Genomic DNA, 16,891 nt, shown 5'->3' with positions numbered 1-16,891 from the left:
TAGGCGAGGTAGCGGGCGCCTGGAATCCCAGCTACTTGGGAAGCTGAAGCAGGACAGTGGCTTGAACGTGGGAGGTGGAGGTTGCTGTGAGCCGAGATTGCACCACTGCACTCCAGCCTGGGCGACAGAGCGAGACTGCATCTCAAGATAGATAGATAAATAAATAAATAAAACAAAATAAAATAAAAATAAATAAAATATGACATGAAAATCGTAAGTCATAAAATTAGATGGAGAAATCTGACTATGAAAAATTAAGGATTTCTGTACAGCACACAAAAACACATAGTCTAAATAGGACAGTAAGTGATAAGCTGGGGGTAAATATTTGCACCACTTCTAAGAGAAAAAGAGCTAATTTCCTCAGTGAATAAAGTGTTAATATGATTCCAGGAAAAGACTAGTCCAATAGAAAATGGCCAAAAGGCACAAACCAACAGTTCCCAGAAAAGTTACTTACAGTGGGATGTAAACCTATGAGAAGACAGTGATTATAAAACTACAATGAGGTATAATTGTTAACTCCTATTGTCAAAGATGAAAACATTTGCTTACATACTGTGTTGGGCAGAGTGAGGGAAAGGGCCACCTCGGTCCCCATGTGGGAGCGTAAACAGGCTCAGTCTTTGCAGAGGGCGATTTGGCAACACCTATCAAAGCTCTAAGTGCTCATGCCCTTTGACCCAGCAATCCCACTTCCAGGATTTCCCCTCCAGATATTCTCCCACATGTGCACCAAGTGTATGTACAGAGTTATTTGTTGCAGCATTGTCTGTAACGCAAACAGGATTGAAAACAATCGAAATGCCTAGCAATGGGGAACCAGGTTAAATAAACGATAACACTTTCATACAATGGAATATCTTACAGATTTGCAAAGAAATGACATCAAATGAAAGGTATTTTGTTTAATTTTAAAAGAAGAAAAAAAGCCAGCGGCAGGATCTCAATCATTGTCAAAGTCAAGGTGACCTTACGTAGGCATCTTCAGCTGACGGCACACATACCTCTCTGGGAACTCATGTCCTTCCAAGATGTATAGATAAGCATAGATAGCCTTAAGGGAATCAGCGTTTTCTTTCATAATATTAATCTTCCTGAGAAAGAAGCAGCCCAGTAGGCACAGCATTCTCTCATTCTTCCCCACCTTACAAAATAAAGGCAAACTCCATTCTTTCTTGAATCTTCCTGCAGTGCATTGTCCTAGAGACAAAAACCCTGGGCAGCCAAACAGAGGGACTATTTGAAATACAGTCATCCCTAGGTATACTCAGGGGATCGGCTCCAGGACCTCCTAGTATACCAAAACTGGTACAAACTCAAGTCCTCCAGTAGCCCTGAAAACTCCCTGGATGTGAAGAGTCGGCCCCCACCCCACACATGGGTTTTGCATCCTGCAATCCATGTTCAGTTGAAAAAAATTCATGTGTAAGTGGACCTGCGTATTTCAAACTCGTGTTGTTCAAGAGTCCACCATACTGGTGTTGTCACGGCTTCTTATAATTAAGGCATTATAAATCTAAGGAAGGGGCCAGGCCCGGTGGCCATGCCTGTAATCCCAGCCCTTTGGGAGGCCGAGGCAGGTGATCACTTGAGGTCAGGAGTTCGAGACCAGTCTGGCCAACATGGTGAGTCTCCATCTCTACTAAAAATACAAAAATTAGCGAGGCATCGTGATGCGTGCCTGTAATCCCAGCTACTTAGGTGGCTGAGGCAGGAGAATCGCTTGAACTCGGGAGGCAGAGGTTGCAGTGAGCTAAGATCACACCACTGCACTCCCACCTGGGTGACAGAGCGAGACTCTTTAAATTTTTGTAGAAACGAATAAAGGTCTTACTATGTTGCCCACGCTGATCTTAAACTGCTGGGTTCAAGCCATTCTTACGCCTCGGCCTCCCAAAGTGCTGGGATTATAGGCATGAACCACTGGCCCCAGACTATTTGTTCAAGAGTTTTTACAACTTTAATTGCCAGGCACTCCCCCTGAACCCTACCCCTATTCCCAGCCAGTGGGGGGGGGGGGTTGTACAGGGGGGCAGCAGATTTTTCATTTAAATATCTTACTTTTTTCAGAGAATGTATCACTGTCCAGGGACCATGACACTAGGGCAAAGGCACATCAGTAATACGTACTGAAGATGGCGGCAACTGACTTAATCCACACCACTGTCTTGTTTCTATCATCTGTCTTTACAATTTTTTTTCTTTCTTTTTTATTTGGCCAATAGTCTCTCAACAGAATCATATCTATCTATCTATCATCTATCTATCTATCTATCTATCTATCTATCTATCTATCTATCTATCTATCATCTATCATCATCATCATCTATCATCATCATCACCATCTATCATCACCTATCTGTCTAGTCTACCTACATACCCTCCATGTACCTTTACCTTTCTTAGAATTAAAAATAAAAGCTAAGTTGGATGTATTGTAACATGCTTATTTAAACTTAAAAATAGGAACCGGGCATGGTGGGGAGGCTGAGACGGGCAGATTGCCTGAGCTCAGAAGTTCAAGACCAGCCTGGGGAACATAGTGAAACCCCATCTCTATTAAAATATGAAAAAACAATTAGCCAGGCATGGTGGCTTGCACCTGTAATCCCAGCTACTCTGGAGGCTGAGGCATGAGAATTGCTTGAACCTGGGAGGCGGAGGTTGCAGTGAACTGGTATGGAACCACCACACTCCAGCCTGGGTGACAGAGTAAGGCTCTGTCTTGGAAAATTTAAATTATCCAGGTATGGTGGTGCATGCTACTTGGGAGGCTGAAGTGGGAGGATCACTTGAGCCCAGAAGTTTCAGGCTACAGCTAGCTATGATCATGCCACTGCACTGCCCTCCAGCCTGGGCAACAGAGAGACTCTGGTTAGAAAAAAAAAAAAAAGAGGAAAAATGGGCAAAAAAATAGATGCTGAATCCTACTTCAGTCTAGTAATAAGAAATATTCATTCATAAACCAATACTTTCTTAAAAATCCCATCCTATATTGTTAATAGACAAATTCAAAAAAGGGTACTCTGAGTGTTTAATAATTATTTGTAAAAATAGGTAGTATATTTTGTTATTTAATTGTGTAATAATAACTTAATTCAAAAGAAAATTTTTCAACACTTAGAGGCTTATGGTCAAAGAAAAAATTTTAATTATATAATTTCAATAAATGGATATAATTGGTTGCAGGTAATTATGAAAATTGATCAATGAAAGACTTTCAAGCGTATATGTAGTGTACACACACACACATATATATACGGAAACACATATGCATATACATGTACACATATACACACAATATTAGGATAAAATTCTATGGGGAATTCAAGTGGAAATAGAGGTTTACAGAGACAAAGAAAGATGTAAAACTCTAGACTCTTAAAGAAAAGCTTGCTCATGTGCTTTTATTATGGGTAAAGAATGACGTAATAAATTTATTTTAAAAAGTCAGTATGGCCGGGCACAGTGGCCACATGTGTAATCCTAGCACTTTGCAAAGGTGAGGTGGGAGGATGGCTTGAGCTCAGGGGTTTGAGGCCAGCCTGGGCAACATAGTGAGACCTTGTCTCTATAAAAAATAAAAATTTCCCTGGGTGTGGTGGCACGCACCTGTGGTCCCAACTACTCAGGAGGCTGAGGTGGAAGGATTGCTCGAGCCTGAGAGGTTGAGGCTGCAGTGAGCCCTGATGGTGCCACTGCACTCCTGCCTGGGTGACAGAGCGAGGCTCCTCCAACTCAAAAAAAAAAAAAAAAAAAAAAGTCAGTATGTATAATGTGCTATAAATTAGATCTTTTGAAAATATTAAACTTCTGATGTAATAGTTTAAGATGTCAACTTAAAAATGTGCAAGAAGGTAGCACTTTTCAAAATTCTTTAGGTATGGATTTAACGCAAAATTTTGGGAGACCTGTAATGCAGCGTTTCTCAATCTTAGCCCTGTTGACATTTGGGGCTGGCAACCTTGTTGTGGAGCTGTTCTGCGCCTTGTGGGATGCACAGGACTAGACACCCCCATCCCTCCCCAGTTGTGACAATCAAGAATGTCTCCAGACATTGCCAAATATCCCCTGGGGCAAAAATTGGCCCAGCTGTTTGCTATAAAGCCATCTCAGGGCCCATTGTTTAGGTGTATAATTCAAACTTCTTCACACCTGGGTAGCATGTAGCTGTTACACACTTGGGGCTTTGGTATCAGACAGCCTGGGTTTAAGTCTCAGCTCTTTCATTTATTGGTGGTGTGACCTTGAGCAGGTGACTTACTCCCTCACCTCAGTTTCCTCATCTGCTCAGTGAGGATCATGGTAGTACCTACTTTGTGGACCATCATGGGGGCTGAGCTGGAGTATGTGGAACGCAGTGCAGTAGGTAGTGGTGTTCAGTGCTTCCTGTAGTATAAGAAGACATATATGTTTGGTCTTCGTTCCTCGTTCCTGACAGAGATCCTAAAACCCTTGGAATTTCCCGAGTGATAGGAGCATCTTTTGTTCTGATGGATGACTCTTGGCAGGACCCTAGACAGCTTCAGGCTAGGGGCTGGTCACCAGAAAGACCAAGCCTTCATTTGAAGCTTGGAACTTTCAGCCCCATCCCCAACCTCCAGGGAGGGAAGAGGCTGGAGATTGAGTTAATTGCCAGTGGATAATGATTTAATCAATCATGCTTCTGTGATTAAAAAAAAAAAAAGGCTCCATACAAACCTCTAAACAGCAGGGTTTAGAGAGCTTCTGGTTTGGTGAATACTTCGAGGTGGTGGGAGGCTGGCATGCATTCCCCCTCCCACTTTGTCTATGCATCACATTCATTTGGCTGTTTCTGAGCTGTATCCTTTATAATAAACCAGAAAATGTAAGTAAAGTGTTTCCCTGAGATTTGTGAGCTTATCTAGCAAATTACTGAACCCGAACGCAGGGACACATTTCAACCTTATTGCCAAGTCAGACGGAAGGGTAGGTAACTTGGGGACCCGATACTTGTGGCTGGCCTCTGAAGTGAGGCAGTCTTGCGGGACTGAACCCTTAAACCTGTCGGGTCTGATGCTAACTATAGGAATTTAGTATCAGAGTTGAAATGAATTGTAAGACACCCAGTTGGTGTCAGGATTGCTTGTTGTGAGGAAAAACCCAACACTCCCTTCCTGTGTTTTGATTATCTTGGAGTGCTTATGTTCACGGGCTTCCTGTAGTTGGAGGTCCACACCAATTGACTTTGACTTTTTTTTCTTTTTCCTTTTTTTTTTTTTTAGAGACAGGGTCTTGCTCTGTTGCTCAGACTGAAGTGCGGTGGCATGATCATAGCTCACTGTAGCCTCAACCTCCCAGGCTCAAGTGATCCTCCTGCCTCAGCCTCCTAAGTAGCTAGGACTACTTCAGTAATTTTACTCTAGGGTCAAGATATTATAGAAACTCTAGAGTGAGGGTGTGACTTCCTATTCTTCATCAAACTCTTGACATTTCTGCTTAATTCCAGATTTTGCTTCTGACAGTCTGACCAAACCGTGAGTTGGAAAGGCTCACAGATCCTCTAGTACTGCGGTGTTTGTGTATGGCTCATGAGCTAAGAATGGCTATTACATTTCTAAATGGCTGGGGGGAAAAATCAACAGAATAATATTTCATGGCCAGGCGTGGTGGCTCACACCTGTAATCTCAGCACTTTGGGAGGCCAAGGCGGGTGGATTACTTGAGGCCAGGAGTTTGAGACCAACCTGGTCAACATGATGAAACCCTGTCTCTATTGAAAATACAAAAATTAGCTGGGCGTGGTGATGCACACCTGTAATCTCAGCTACTCAGGAGGCTGAGGCAGGAGAATTGTTTGAACTCCAGAGGTAGAGGATGTAGTGAGCCTAAATCAAGCCACTGCGCTCCAACCTGGGAAACAGAGTGAGACTTTGTCTCAAAAAAAAAAAAAAGTATCTCATGACAAATGAAAATCATAAGAAATTCAAACTTCAATCTCCATAAATAAAGCTGTATTCTTTTACAGAGGGCCACATTCTGACTTTCATGGGCCCTAGGCACTTTTGTCTTTGTCTTTGTGCCTCCTTCCTCCTTAAAAGTAAATAAGTAAATACAAATTATATTTTATGATTGTGTTGGTATGAAGACAAATATAATCCAGACTGAATTCATTCTTACATATTCATTCCTGTTGTGTCCTTTTTTCCTGCTGATCTTGAAAGAAATTGAAATATTTTCATGGGCCCTGGAGAATATCGTGGGCCCTCGATGCTCTGCTGAATGGACGAGCTGGCCCTGCTTATCCATGCTGTGCTTATCTATGGCTGCTCTCACATCGCAGTGGCAGAGCTCAGTCTTTGCAGTAGGGACTATGTAGGCTGTAAAACCTCAAATATTTACTGTCTGGCTCTTTACAGAAAGAGTTTGCCAATTCCTGGTCTAGTGTTTTACAAATGAGGAAAGTGAGGCCCAGAGAGACAACATGACTTAGCTGGTGTCACGCAGGCATTTGTGGAGCATCAAGGACTTGGACTCAGCCACACAAGCCCTTGCCTGCACACCCACCGCTTTCTTAGGCTCCTCGAAGGCCTTCCCCGGCAGGGTCTCCTGCTGTACCCTCCAGACAGATGTAATTCCAAGGAGGATCTGAGTAAGTGTCCTGAAAAGGCTAGTTAAGAGGAAGGCTGGAATGCTTTTCCTGAAAGTTGGCCAGGAGTCAGGAAGAAGTGCCACTGAAACTAACAGCCAAGGAGCCAAACGTTTCCGGAAGAAACATTTGCCTTGGGGATGGTCCAGGTGGATAAGAACTCAGCTTGCTTTTAGAGCTCTACACACGAGGGTGACCCAGAACGTGAATGAGATGAATGCAGGTGCTGATAATGAAGATGAGGATACTGGGTGCATTTACAAAAGCATCTTATGTGATCATCACAGTAAGTCTTAGAAAGGATATATTACATTGACCCATAGGAAACTGCTGAATTTTAACTGATTCGGACTAACAAAATCAGAATTTCATAGGATCCAACCTAACATGAATATCTCATTTTACAAACAAACAGACTGGGACTCCAAGACATGAAGTCACTTGCCCTGGACACAGCAAGTGAGGAGAAGATAGAAGGTCTAATTCAGCTCTATCTGATTCCAAAGGCCTGCATGGAATTTTGCATTGTTGTCCTATTGAACTCCATCCCCTCCTCTTGACAATTCGTCTACTGAGAGCATAGGTTCACATTTCTGAGCATACAATATTTTTGTGGTGTACTCTTGCTTCTTTCTGCATTATAACCATGTTGTCCTTTACTCTATTCCATCCTGACATCTCTTCCTCACTTTGTATGTCTAATCTGTCCCCAAATGCTGCTGAGTTGACTTCCTAAGTGCCATATCTGTCTGGACACTTCTCTTAATTGCCAGCTCCATCTCTTGTCCAGATCCTGCAGTGGCTTCCTAACTGGGTTCCCTGTGTACACTCCTGTCCCTTCCACACCGAAGCCACAGTGATTTCTGTGAAATGCAAATGTGACCATGTCACCCTTCTGTTCTAACTCCCGTAGCTTTTCCTGTTGCTCATAGCATGAAGACCATCCCCTCGCAGCGGTGCCTGGGCTCTGTGTGGGCTGCCCCTGCTCCTCTGTGGAGCTTCTCTTACCAGGTCTCCCAGCTGCTCCCTGAGCTCCCCCCACCTTTCAGCTCTTTGTGCCAGGCTTCCTTCTACCAGGCCCTGCACACTAGATGATCCTTCTGCCTGGAATGTGTTTCTCCCAGTCCTTTCTTTAGCAAGTAAATGGTTACACATCCTACAGTTATCAGCTCGAGGGGCGCTCTCTCAGGGAAGCCCTCCCTGACCTCTCAGACCTCAGTCAGTTTCTCTTTCTCATATCATCTCCAAGAATGGAAGTCCTTTCCTTCAGAGCAGTTGTTTGTTCACATGTTAACTTGCATGTGTGGGATAAATGTGCAATTCCCCAGCACATCTGCAAGGTCTCTGAGAGCACAGACCATGTGAGCCCAGCCTCTTCCTGGCGGCAGAGGCCGCATTCCCTGTGTGTTCTTCCATGGTGATAAAGGCCATGACCCCATGATGGGGGCTGCACCCTTATGGCCTCATCTAAACCTCATCACCCCACAAAGACCCTGTCTTCTAATAGCATCACATTAGAGGTTAGGGCTTTCACATATAAGACTAGGAAGAGACAAACATTCTGTCCATTACAGAGGGCTCCTATATACCCCTCAAGGCCTTTGCTCCATTGTCACCTCTTAGATGGCGCCTGGGCTGAGCTAGTCACCTTCACTTTTGGGTTCTTTCTTTTCTCTTCTCTCTCTTTCTTTCTTTCTTTCTTTCCTTTCTCTCTCTCTTTCTTTCTCTCTCTCTCTTTCTTTTTTTTTCACCTCAGACCTTTTTCTGCCATTCTACTTAGCATATTGTGATGACAGTTTTTTTTTTTTTTTTTTTTTTGCCCTGTGTTCCTTGAGTGACTGTGAGCTCCCTGCAGGCCCCTCTGGATCCCCTGTGCCCAGCACAGCACCTGGGACCCCAGTGCATATAAGGGGGAGGTGCTGAAGTGAATGTGAAGCCTCATATTTAGGGCACAAGGCTCGAATTGGCTTTTCTGGCACCTCGGTGTCCTTCCTTCATCCCATACACACAGTAAATCTCTGTCTATAAAATTCTTAGGTGTGTTTCTGCAACCACTGGGAGTGTTTTTCACATGAATCCCTCCAGCTAAGGAAAGTAAGCATCCAGTGCCCTCCTGAAGCCATCAGGGAGCCAGTGACTCTTAAATGCATAGCTGAGCATTTATTCGCTCAACCTATCTGACAGTAAGTGTAACATGTCCACAGCACTTATTAAAGCATAGGGCATGTATTCTGAGGTTATTATAAACCATAAAGGTGTTTCTAAGAAATGTATGCACTTCTGAACGCTTACTTAAAGAGTTATTTGAATTTTTGAGGGTTTACATAATTTAAAATGTGCAGTGGCATGATCATAGCTCACTGTGGCCTCAAACTCCTGGGCTCAAGCGGTCCCCTCACCTCAGCCTCCCAAAATGCTGGGACTACGGGCACATGTCACCACACCTAGCTAATTTGTGTATTTTTCATAGGGACAGGGTCTCACTATTTTGCACAGGTTAATCTTGAACTCCTGGCCTCAAGTGATCCTCTTCCCTCAGCCTCCCAAAGTGCCAGAATTACAGGTATGAGCTGCTGTGCCAGGCCCATAATTAAAGATTTTATCTAAACTTGTTAATATTCCATGAGTAATTCTGACAGCCTCACAGACCGGCTTATAGAAAATATGCCCTATACAGCTGATTAACTGTATAATTATCCAAGCAGCAAGTTAGGTTCAGAGCCTCAGCCTTCTCTCACTCCTCCCTCTCCCCAGCTCCTGCCCATTGGTCTCACCCCGCCGCAGCCAGCTGTTGCTGCAGGCCAGCTCTCCTGCCCTCCTGTTGAATTACTGCAGCACCCCATCCCCCTCCATCCTACAAGTCCTGCCAGCTGCCTTCCTGCAGCACAGCTCTGAAGAGGTCACAACTGGACCTTTAACCTTCAACTGCTCCCCACTGCTTGCTGGATACAGTCTGCACTCCCTGGTATGGGATTTGGGGCCCATGCCACATGGCCCTGGATTACCAGGATTACCTGCTCTAAAATGTTTTCTCAAATCCACCCCCCTTGCTCCCTCCTCTTGCTCCAGTTCTTTGTCCATGTCCCCTCCCTTTCTATTTTCTGTTGTACCCGCTATGTAATAATACCTGCCTTGCCTTTCTATGAGTGGGACACTCCCTTAAGAGTTTACCTTTGAACCCTTTCTACCTACTTTCTTTACCCACACCCTTCTACTCCTTTTTTTTTTTTTTTTTTTTTTTTTTTTTTTTTTTTTGAGATGGAGTCTCGATCTGTCACCCAGGCTGGAGTGCAGTGGTGTGATCTCAGCTCCCTGCAACCTCCACCTCCCGAGTTCAAGCGATTCTCCTGCCTCAGCCTCCCGAGTAGCTGGGATTACAGGTGCACGCCACCATGCCCAGCTAATTTTTGTATTTTTAGTAGAGATGGGGTTTCACCATGTTGGCCAGCCTGGTCTCAAACTCCAGACCACAAATGATCTGCCCATCTCAGCCTCCCAAAGGGCTGGGATTACTGGCGTGAGCCACGGCACCTGGCCCTTTCCACGCCTTAATGCAAGGCCTCTTTGCTACAGCTGTTCACAGTTCTCTCTACACCATAAGTTTTCTTTGTTCTTTTTTTACCTTTTAAATTTTTTGTGTGAAAGTTTCTGCCAGGTGAGGAAATGGCCTAGAAGAGAAAGAAATCTATCAGTATTAAACAAAACTCCTAAATCAGAAAAGCTAACTGACTGATAGAAAAATGGAGTATATTGTCTCCAATGGAGCAAAAAGTGATTCTTGAGGTAGGAGAGCAAATCTTAGCTATTACAATGGGCTGTGGTTCTCCAAACAGATGGACAGTGTATCTGTGGTATTAAAAGCTCATGGTGGGGCAATTACTGAAAAAGTATCTAAAAACGCTCGTTGGCAGTTGGGGCAGGGAACAATGATGAGAAAAAAAAGTTGAGAAACACTTCTCTACAGTAGACAAGAGCGAAGGGACTCTGAAGATGTGATGAGATTTAAATGAAATTGATGTTTGTACAGTCCCTGGAACAGTGCTTGATACATAAGAAAACCCAGTACATGTTCCTTATGCACATACCATGTTCAGACACTATACTTAGATTTCTCCAAACCACAATCTCATTTAATCTTACACCTGTTTTGTGAGTAAGGTACGATTATCATTACAGACAGGGAAATGGAGGCTCAGAGAGGTTGGTGTAGTTGCCCATTGTCCAACCTGCCTCTGTCAGGATCTAACCCTGTCTGATTTCAAAGCCCAACCCCTGGATGCAACGGGGGTGAGCCCTTTCCTCACAATGAGACAAAGTCACCTACTAGTGGGGGTGGAGAAAGGTGAGAGAGATGGAATTAACCAGTACATGAAGTCTTAAATGGCCCTGGACTGATAGAGGGTGTCCTGTGTGCCCAGGGCCATGATGATGACCGCCTGTGATCTCTCAGCCATCACCAAACCCTGGGAGGTGCAGAGCCAGGTATGAACTCCTGCTGACCCAAGAGGAGGGGCGTCCCAGTACTGGGGGCAGCAGGTCATGAGGCTTGGACTCTCTCAGCCCAGCTCCAGAACCAGCTCACCTGTGTTCCACCCTCCTCTACCAAGACAAGGGAATCACTTTACTTCTCTCCAGTGATGACAGCAGAAGTGAGGGTGGCAGGGCAGGGGTGGTGGATTTATCCTTTTTGTTGAGTTGGAATTGCAAGTGGGGTGGGAGCAGGGGTAGGGGATTGGGCTGGGGCTTTGACTCTGTGTGTGTGAGGGTCTGTCTGTTGCAGGTAGCTCTGCTGGTGGCTGCCGAATTCTGGGAACAAGGTGACCTGGAGCGCACGGTGCTGCAACAGAATCCCATTGTGAGTAGAGAGGGGATGTCAGCCTGATGTTAGGCGTGTGTGCTCCATCCTGACCTATATGTGACCTTGCCATGATGGAGAGATGTGTGACTTTACCATAAAGATGACGTTTTCCTAATGCAGTGGTTCTAAACATGTGGTTTCCAGGCCACTGTCAACCTCATTACTTGAGAACATGTTAGGGATGTATATTCACAAGCCTCACCCTAGGTCTACCCAACCAGAAGCTCTGGGGGTGGGCCCTGCAATGAGTGCTGTAACTAGTAAGCCCTCCTAAAGTTTGGGAAATGTGTCCTTAGCTCACTCATCTCCAAAGGTCTAGAAGTCCATCCACCTTCCCTGACCCTAATCTAACAGCAAAGAGCGAGCAAGCTGTGCACCTATCAACATTGAAAGTTAACTTGGCTGAGACAGTCAGCCAGCTTCCCATGGAGCTGCGGAGATGGGGAGATGGGGAGAGCAGCCCGAAGTTTCCTTGAAGTCCCTGAAGGCAAAGCTGGGAAGTAAAGCAGGGTTTAGAAAGGACGGGTAAAAGACAGAGACGTTTTGGGGACAAACCATTGACACCTGGATAGGCTAAACCTGCGAGAGTGTGCTAAGGATGCAGGGGCCACCACGGCAGGCTTAGGCAGGAGCTGAGGGAGAGTGGAAGGCTGGGAGGAGCAGGTCCTGTCGTGAAGAAACACGTGAAGGGCCCCATGGGCTTTGTCGTTCTTGATCTCTCTCTTTGTAATATTTTCAAATATATTGAGAATAGTCAGTGAACTCTAGTGTCCATCAGCTAGAGCCAACAATTAGCAGCAGTCTGCCAGTCTTGTTTTATCTATTCCTTCCAGTGTGTTTTTTTTTGCTTTTGGTTGCAGTATTTTAAAGCAAATCTCAGACACTATAATCTTTTCCATAAATACTTTAGTACGTATCTCTATGAGACAAGAGCTTGATATGGACAAAATCATAAACACAACCATAATACCATTAACACACTCACAAAATTCATATACTTCAGTATCTTCTAATCCCCTATTTCTGTTCATTTTTCTTGATTAAGAAATTCAGTTGATTTGTTCAAATCAGGATCTAATCAAGGAGCATACTCCCTCTGGTTTTAATGTCTCTTAAGTCTCTTTTAATCTGTAGCAGGCCCTGCCATCCCTCCCACCCCCTGGCCTTTTTCTGGTATGCCATTTACTTGCCGACGACAGTGTGTCTTTTTTTTGTGCAGTTTCCCACATTCTGGATTTGGTTGGTTGCACCCTCATGTTCTTTAACATGTTTCTCTATTCTCCTATTTCCTGCAAAATGCTCATCAGGTCTGGAAACATGATGAGTTTACAGTTTGATTTTAGTAAGAATGCTTCATAGATAGGGTGGGTTTCTTTTACTGTCCAGTGCAATTAACTCTTTCTCCCCCATGACAGCCCATGATGGACAGAAACAAAGCAGATGAACTCCCTAAGCTTCAAGTCGGCTTCATTGACTTTGTTTGCACCTTTGTCTACAAGGTAGGCCCTTGGCTTCCTCAGACTCAACAAGATGTCTTTGATAAACCTGGGATTTCCAGACAACATCAGGAATAATAAACCCTAGCGGGTGACCAGCGGGTGGTGCTTTACAAAGCGCTTCTCATCTCTAATGGCATTTGATTCTCAGGACAGCTCTGTGGGTCTTATGTGATTGCAGCTCCAGGCTCCAGCCTAGGGCACATCCTAGTTGCTTAATACATAATTGTGGGGCAAATGACTAAGCATGGATTCACAGAGGAAGGGGAAACATAGCAGACATATGTCCTTCTAACTTCCCTAGCTGGTGGAAACATCATAGGCCAAAAGTGATGGTGAAAAGATAATCTGGACTTTCTCTTTGAGCTGTTGTTCAAAGTTAGTCTCCCTCTTGAGAAACCCATTGCTCCCAACTTTCTGTTATCTGTGCTACCATCCACCTCTGACTTTTAATTTTTATTTTGGCCATGTTACACATGAGAAGACAAAAGTCAGAGATGCAAAATGACAGGGCCAGTGTCACTGGACTCAGCCATAAGGCAGGATTTAGCCCAGTTCTCTTTATGCTGTGTGAGCTACAGCCCTTTGCTAGGAAGAAGTGCAAATTTTCTAGAAGGCAACAAGAGCATCTGAGATATAACTCAGACTAACTGGGGTGCTCTGACCCACAGGGCAGAGCGGCTGATGCTTGCCACTATCATCAGTAATATTTCTTTTTTTTTCCATTGAGGACATGAGTTTTTTGCTGGCTTTTTTTTTTTTTTTTTTGAGACAGGGTCTCATTCTGTCACCCAGACTGGAGTGCAGTGGCACCATCACAGCTTACAGCAGCCCTGACCTCCCAGGCCCAAATGATCTTCCCACCTCAGCCTTCTGAGTAGCTGGGACCACAGGTGCACACCACCACATCCAGCTAATTTTTTTTTTGTTTTTTGAGACAGAGTCTCACTCTGTCACCCAGGTTGGAGTGCAGTGGTGCGATTTCGGCTCACTGCAACCTCTACCTCCCAGGTTCAAGAAATTCTCTTGCCTCAGCCTCCCAAGCAGCTGGGACTACAGGCATGTGCCACCACACCCGGCTAATTTTCGTATTTTTAGTAGAGATGGGGTTTTGCCTCGTTGGCCAGGATGGTCTCAAACCCCTGGCCTCAAACAATCCACCCGCCTCGGCCTCCCAAAGTGCTGGGATTACAGGCGTGAGCCATGGTGCCCAGCTGAGGGAATGAGTTTTAATCATCAGGAATATTATTAAATAAGGGAGACTGGGCTAAGTGCTTTATATACGTTATCAAAACCACACTGTGGGGTAGGTATTATTACTGTCCTGATTTAATGGCTGAAGGTAAGCTCTGGTAGTGACCCGCCCAAGATCGCATAGTTTGTGGCAGAGCCTGGACCAGAACCCAGGCATCTCTGAACACAGTCGGCTCTGGCATTTCACAGCGGGCCCTGGATTTGCTGTTCTTACATTGGGCAAATCCACTCCATCAATCCGCATCTCAATTTCCTTACCTAAAGATGTAGAAGTGATGAATCTTATTTTCCTACCTCACAGGAATTTGAGGACCAGAGGAGATAAATTGCTCATAAACTATAATGTGCTATGCTCAAAGAGTTGTAAGAGCCTTTAAGAATCATCTTCTCGGTGGCTCATGCCTGTATTCCCAGTACTTTGGGAGGCCAAGGGAGGTGGATCATTTGAGGTCAGGAGTTCGAGACCAGCCTGAACAAAATGGTGAAACCCCATCTCTACTAAATCCCAAAAAAAAATTAGCCGGGTGTGGTGGCGCATGCCTGTAATCCCAGCTACTTGGGAGGCTGAGGCAGGAGAATCACTTGAACCTGGGAGGCGGAGGTTGCAATGAGCCGAGATTGCACCATTTCACTCTAGCCTGGTCAACAGAGCAAAACTCGGTTTCAAAAAAAAAAAAAAAAAAATCATCTTCTTAACATCCCGATTTCACTCAGAAAATATTTACTGAGTATCCTTGTATCCCAGACCTTGTGCTAGGCCAGGGCCACCCCAGGGAATGAGGCGGCCAATGTCCCTGCCCTCTCCAGGTTCTCAGCCTCTCGGGGAGACAAGCAAAGGGAGTCATGACAAGGAAGCAAGATGTGGTAAGAGAGGGCTTTGGGAGCTTCCAATGGGGGACTCCACTAGGGGGCCAGAAGAGGCTTTTTGGAGGAAGTGACATTAAGTGGAGGCCTCAAGGAAGAAAAGGGGAGGTTAGAGTGTTCCAGCAAAGTGAACAGCTTGGGTTGAGCGTGGTGGCTCATGCCTGTAATCCCAGCACTTTGAGAAGCCAAGGCAGAAGGATCACTTGAGGCCAGGAGCTTGAGACCAGCCTAGGCAACATAGGGAGACCTTGTATCTATAAAAATAAAAAAAATTACCTGGGTGTGGTGGCATGAGCCTGTAGTCCCAGCTACTTGGGAGGCTGAGGTGGGAGGATGGCTTGAGCCCAGGAGTTTGAGGCTGCAGTGAGCTATGATCGTGCCACCGCACTCCAGCCTGGATGACAGTGAGGCCCTGTCTTGGAAAGAAAAAAAAAAAGAAAAGAGCAGCTTGTGTGAGGCTCACAGAATGGAGGACACACTCCAGGAACTAAGAGATTTGGATTGCTTGGAGAATACAAGATGGTCAAGGGCAGGAGGACACTGGGTCGTGGAGTTTGAAAGCCATAGTAAGGGGTTTTCACTTCATGCTGAAGGACAGGGGCGCCACAGGAGGCTTCTAAGCAGGTGAGGCACGGGCTGGTGTAGACGGGAGGCCCTGCAGTATCAGCGCGGTGGCGGGAGGCCTGCTACTCCAAAGCAGCTCATTCCAGTGTTGGACGTTTCCAGCTGTGCCACCTGCTTGAGCCCAGACCCTGGGGCCTGGCCCTTGCACCAGAGGCACATACTCTCTCTTCTAGGAATTCTCCCGTTTCCATGAGGAGATCACCCCGATGTTGGACGGGATCACCAACAATCGCAAGGAGTGGAAGGCGCTTGCTGATGAGTATGATGCCAAGATGAAGGTGCAGGAGGAGAAGAAGCAGAAACAGCAGTCGGCCAAGTCAGGTTTGTGGAAGGGGGAAGCAGGGACTCCCACCACCCACTCCCTGAGCACTCAGCGTCTGCGTCCTGCCTCAGAGCCTCATACACGGAGTCTCATTCAGGCCTCCTGATGGCCAATACTGTCCCCATTCTGTGTGTGAGAGCACCAAGGCTGGAAGAGACCAAGTCACACAGTAAGAGACAGCCTGGTTCCCAAGATTGAGGCTGAGGAACGATCCAGGCCTCCCAGCAAGTGCCCCCGCAACCAACATAGCACAGACTCTGATTTTAGGGCTGTGGACATATGTCCCTACCCTGGGGCAAAGGAGAAGACCTATAATTATTGGTTGGAAGGAATTTTATTTTTATTTATTTATTTTTTGAGCCGGAGTCTCACTCTGTTGCCCAGGCTGGAGAGCAGTGGCACGATCTCCACTCACTGCAACCTCCACCTCCCAGGTTCAAGCAATTCTTCTGCCTCAGCTTCCTGAGTAGCTGGGATTACAGGCACCCAGCGCCACGCCTAGCTAATTTTTGTATTTTAGTAGATATGGCGTTTCACCATGTTGGCCAGGCTGGTCTCGAACTCCCGACCTCAGGTGATCCACCCTCCTCGGCCTCCCAAAGTGTTGGGATTACAGTCATGAGCCACCGCGCCCGGACTTGGAATTTGAGGCCCTGTTTCCAGCCTTCTGTCTGATGTTTGAATCCTATCTGTACCATCATGAGCTTATGTTTGCATACCACCAGTGACAGAGGTCTCACTATCTTATATGACATCCGCATTCAGTACCACTATTGGAAAGGTCTTCCTTGAACTCAAATTGTTCTCCTTGTTGAAGCTTCTACTTAGTGGTCATGGTTCTGCCTTCAGAATCAAATGGG

The 16,891-nt window shown here is 45.6% G+C and overlaps 1 protein-coding gene across 2 annotated transcripts in view; it reads left to right on the top strand.

Annotated features, from left to right (window-relative positions):
• The window catches only part of PDE6A (phosphodiesterase 6A), a 91,514-nt gene that overhangs the window by 70,314 nt on the left and 4,309 nt on the right, over positions 1-16,891 (top strand). For both annotated transcript variants that reach the window (XM_032158335.2, XM_032158334.2), the window contains 4 exons: positions 11,032-11,095; positions 11,394-11,468; positions 12,887-12,970; positions 15,883-16,030. In XM_032158335.2, coding sequence (XP_032014226.1) covers positions 11,032-11,095; positions 11,394-11,468; positions 12,887-12,970; positions 15,883-16,030 — 371 coding nt within the window. The remainder of the gene's footprint in view (positions 1-11,031; positions 11,096-11,393; positions 11,469-12,886; positions 12,971-15,882; positions 16,031-16,891) is intronic.

This window comes from Hylobates moloch, unplaced genomic scaffold, assembly GCF_009828535.3.
Source record: "Hylobates moloch isolate HMO894 unplaced genomic scaffold, HMol_V3 SCAFFOLD_6, whole genome shotgun sequence".
Classification (NCBI taxonomy): domain Eukaryota; kingdom Metazoa; phylum Chordata; class Mammalia; order Primates; family Hylobatidae; genus Hylobates; species Hylobates moloch.
The sequence above is the reverse complement of the archived record's forward strand: the minus strand, read 5'-3'. Positions and strand labels throughout refer to the sequence as shown.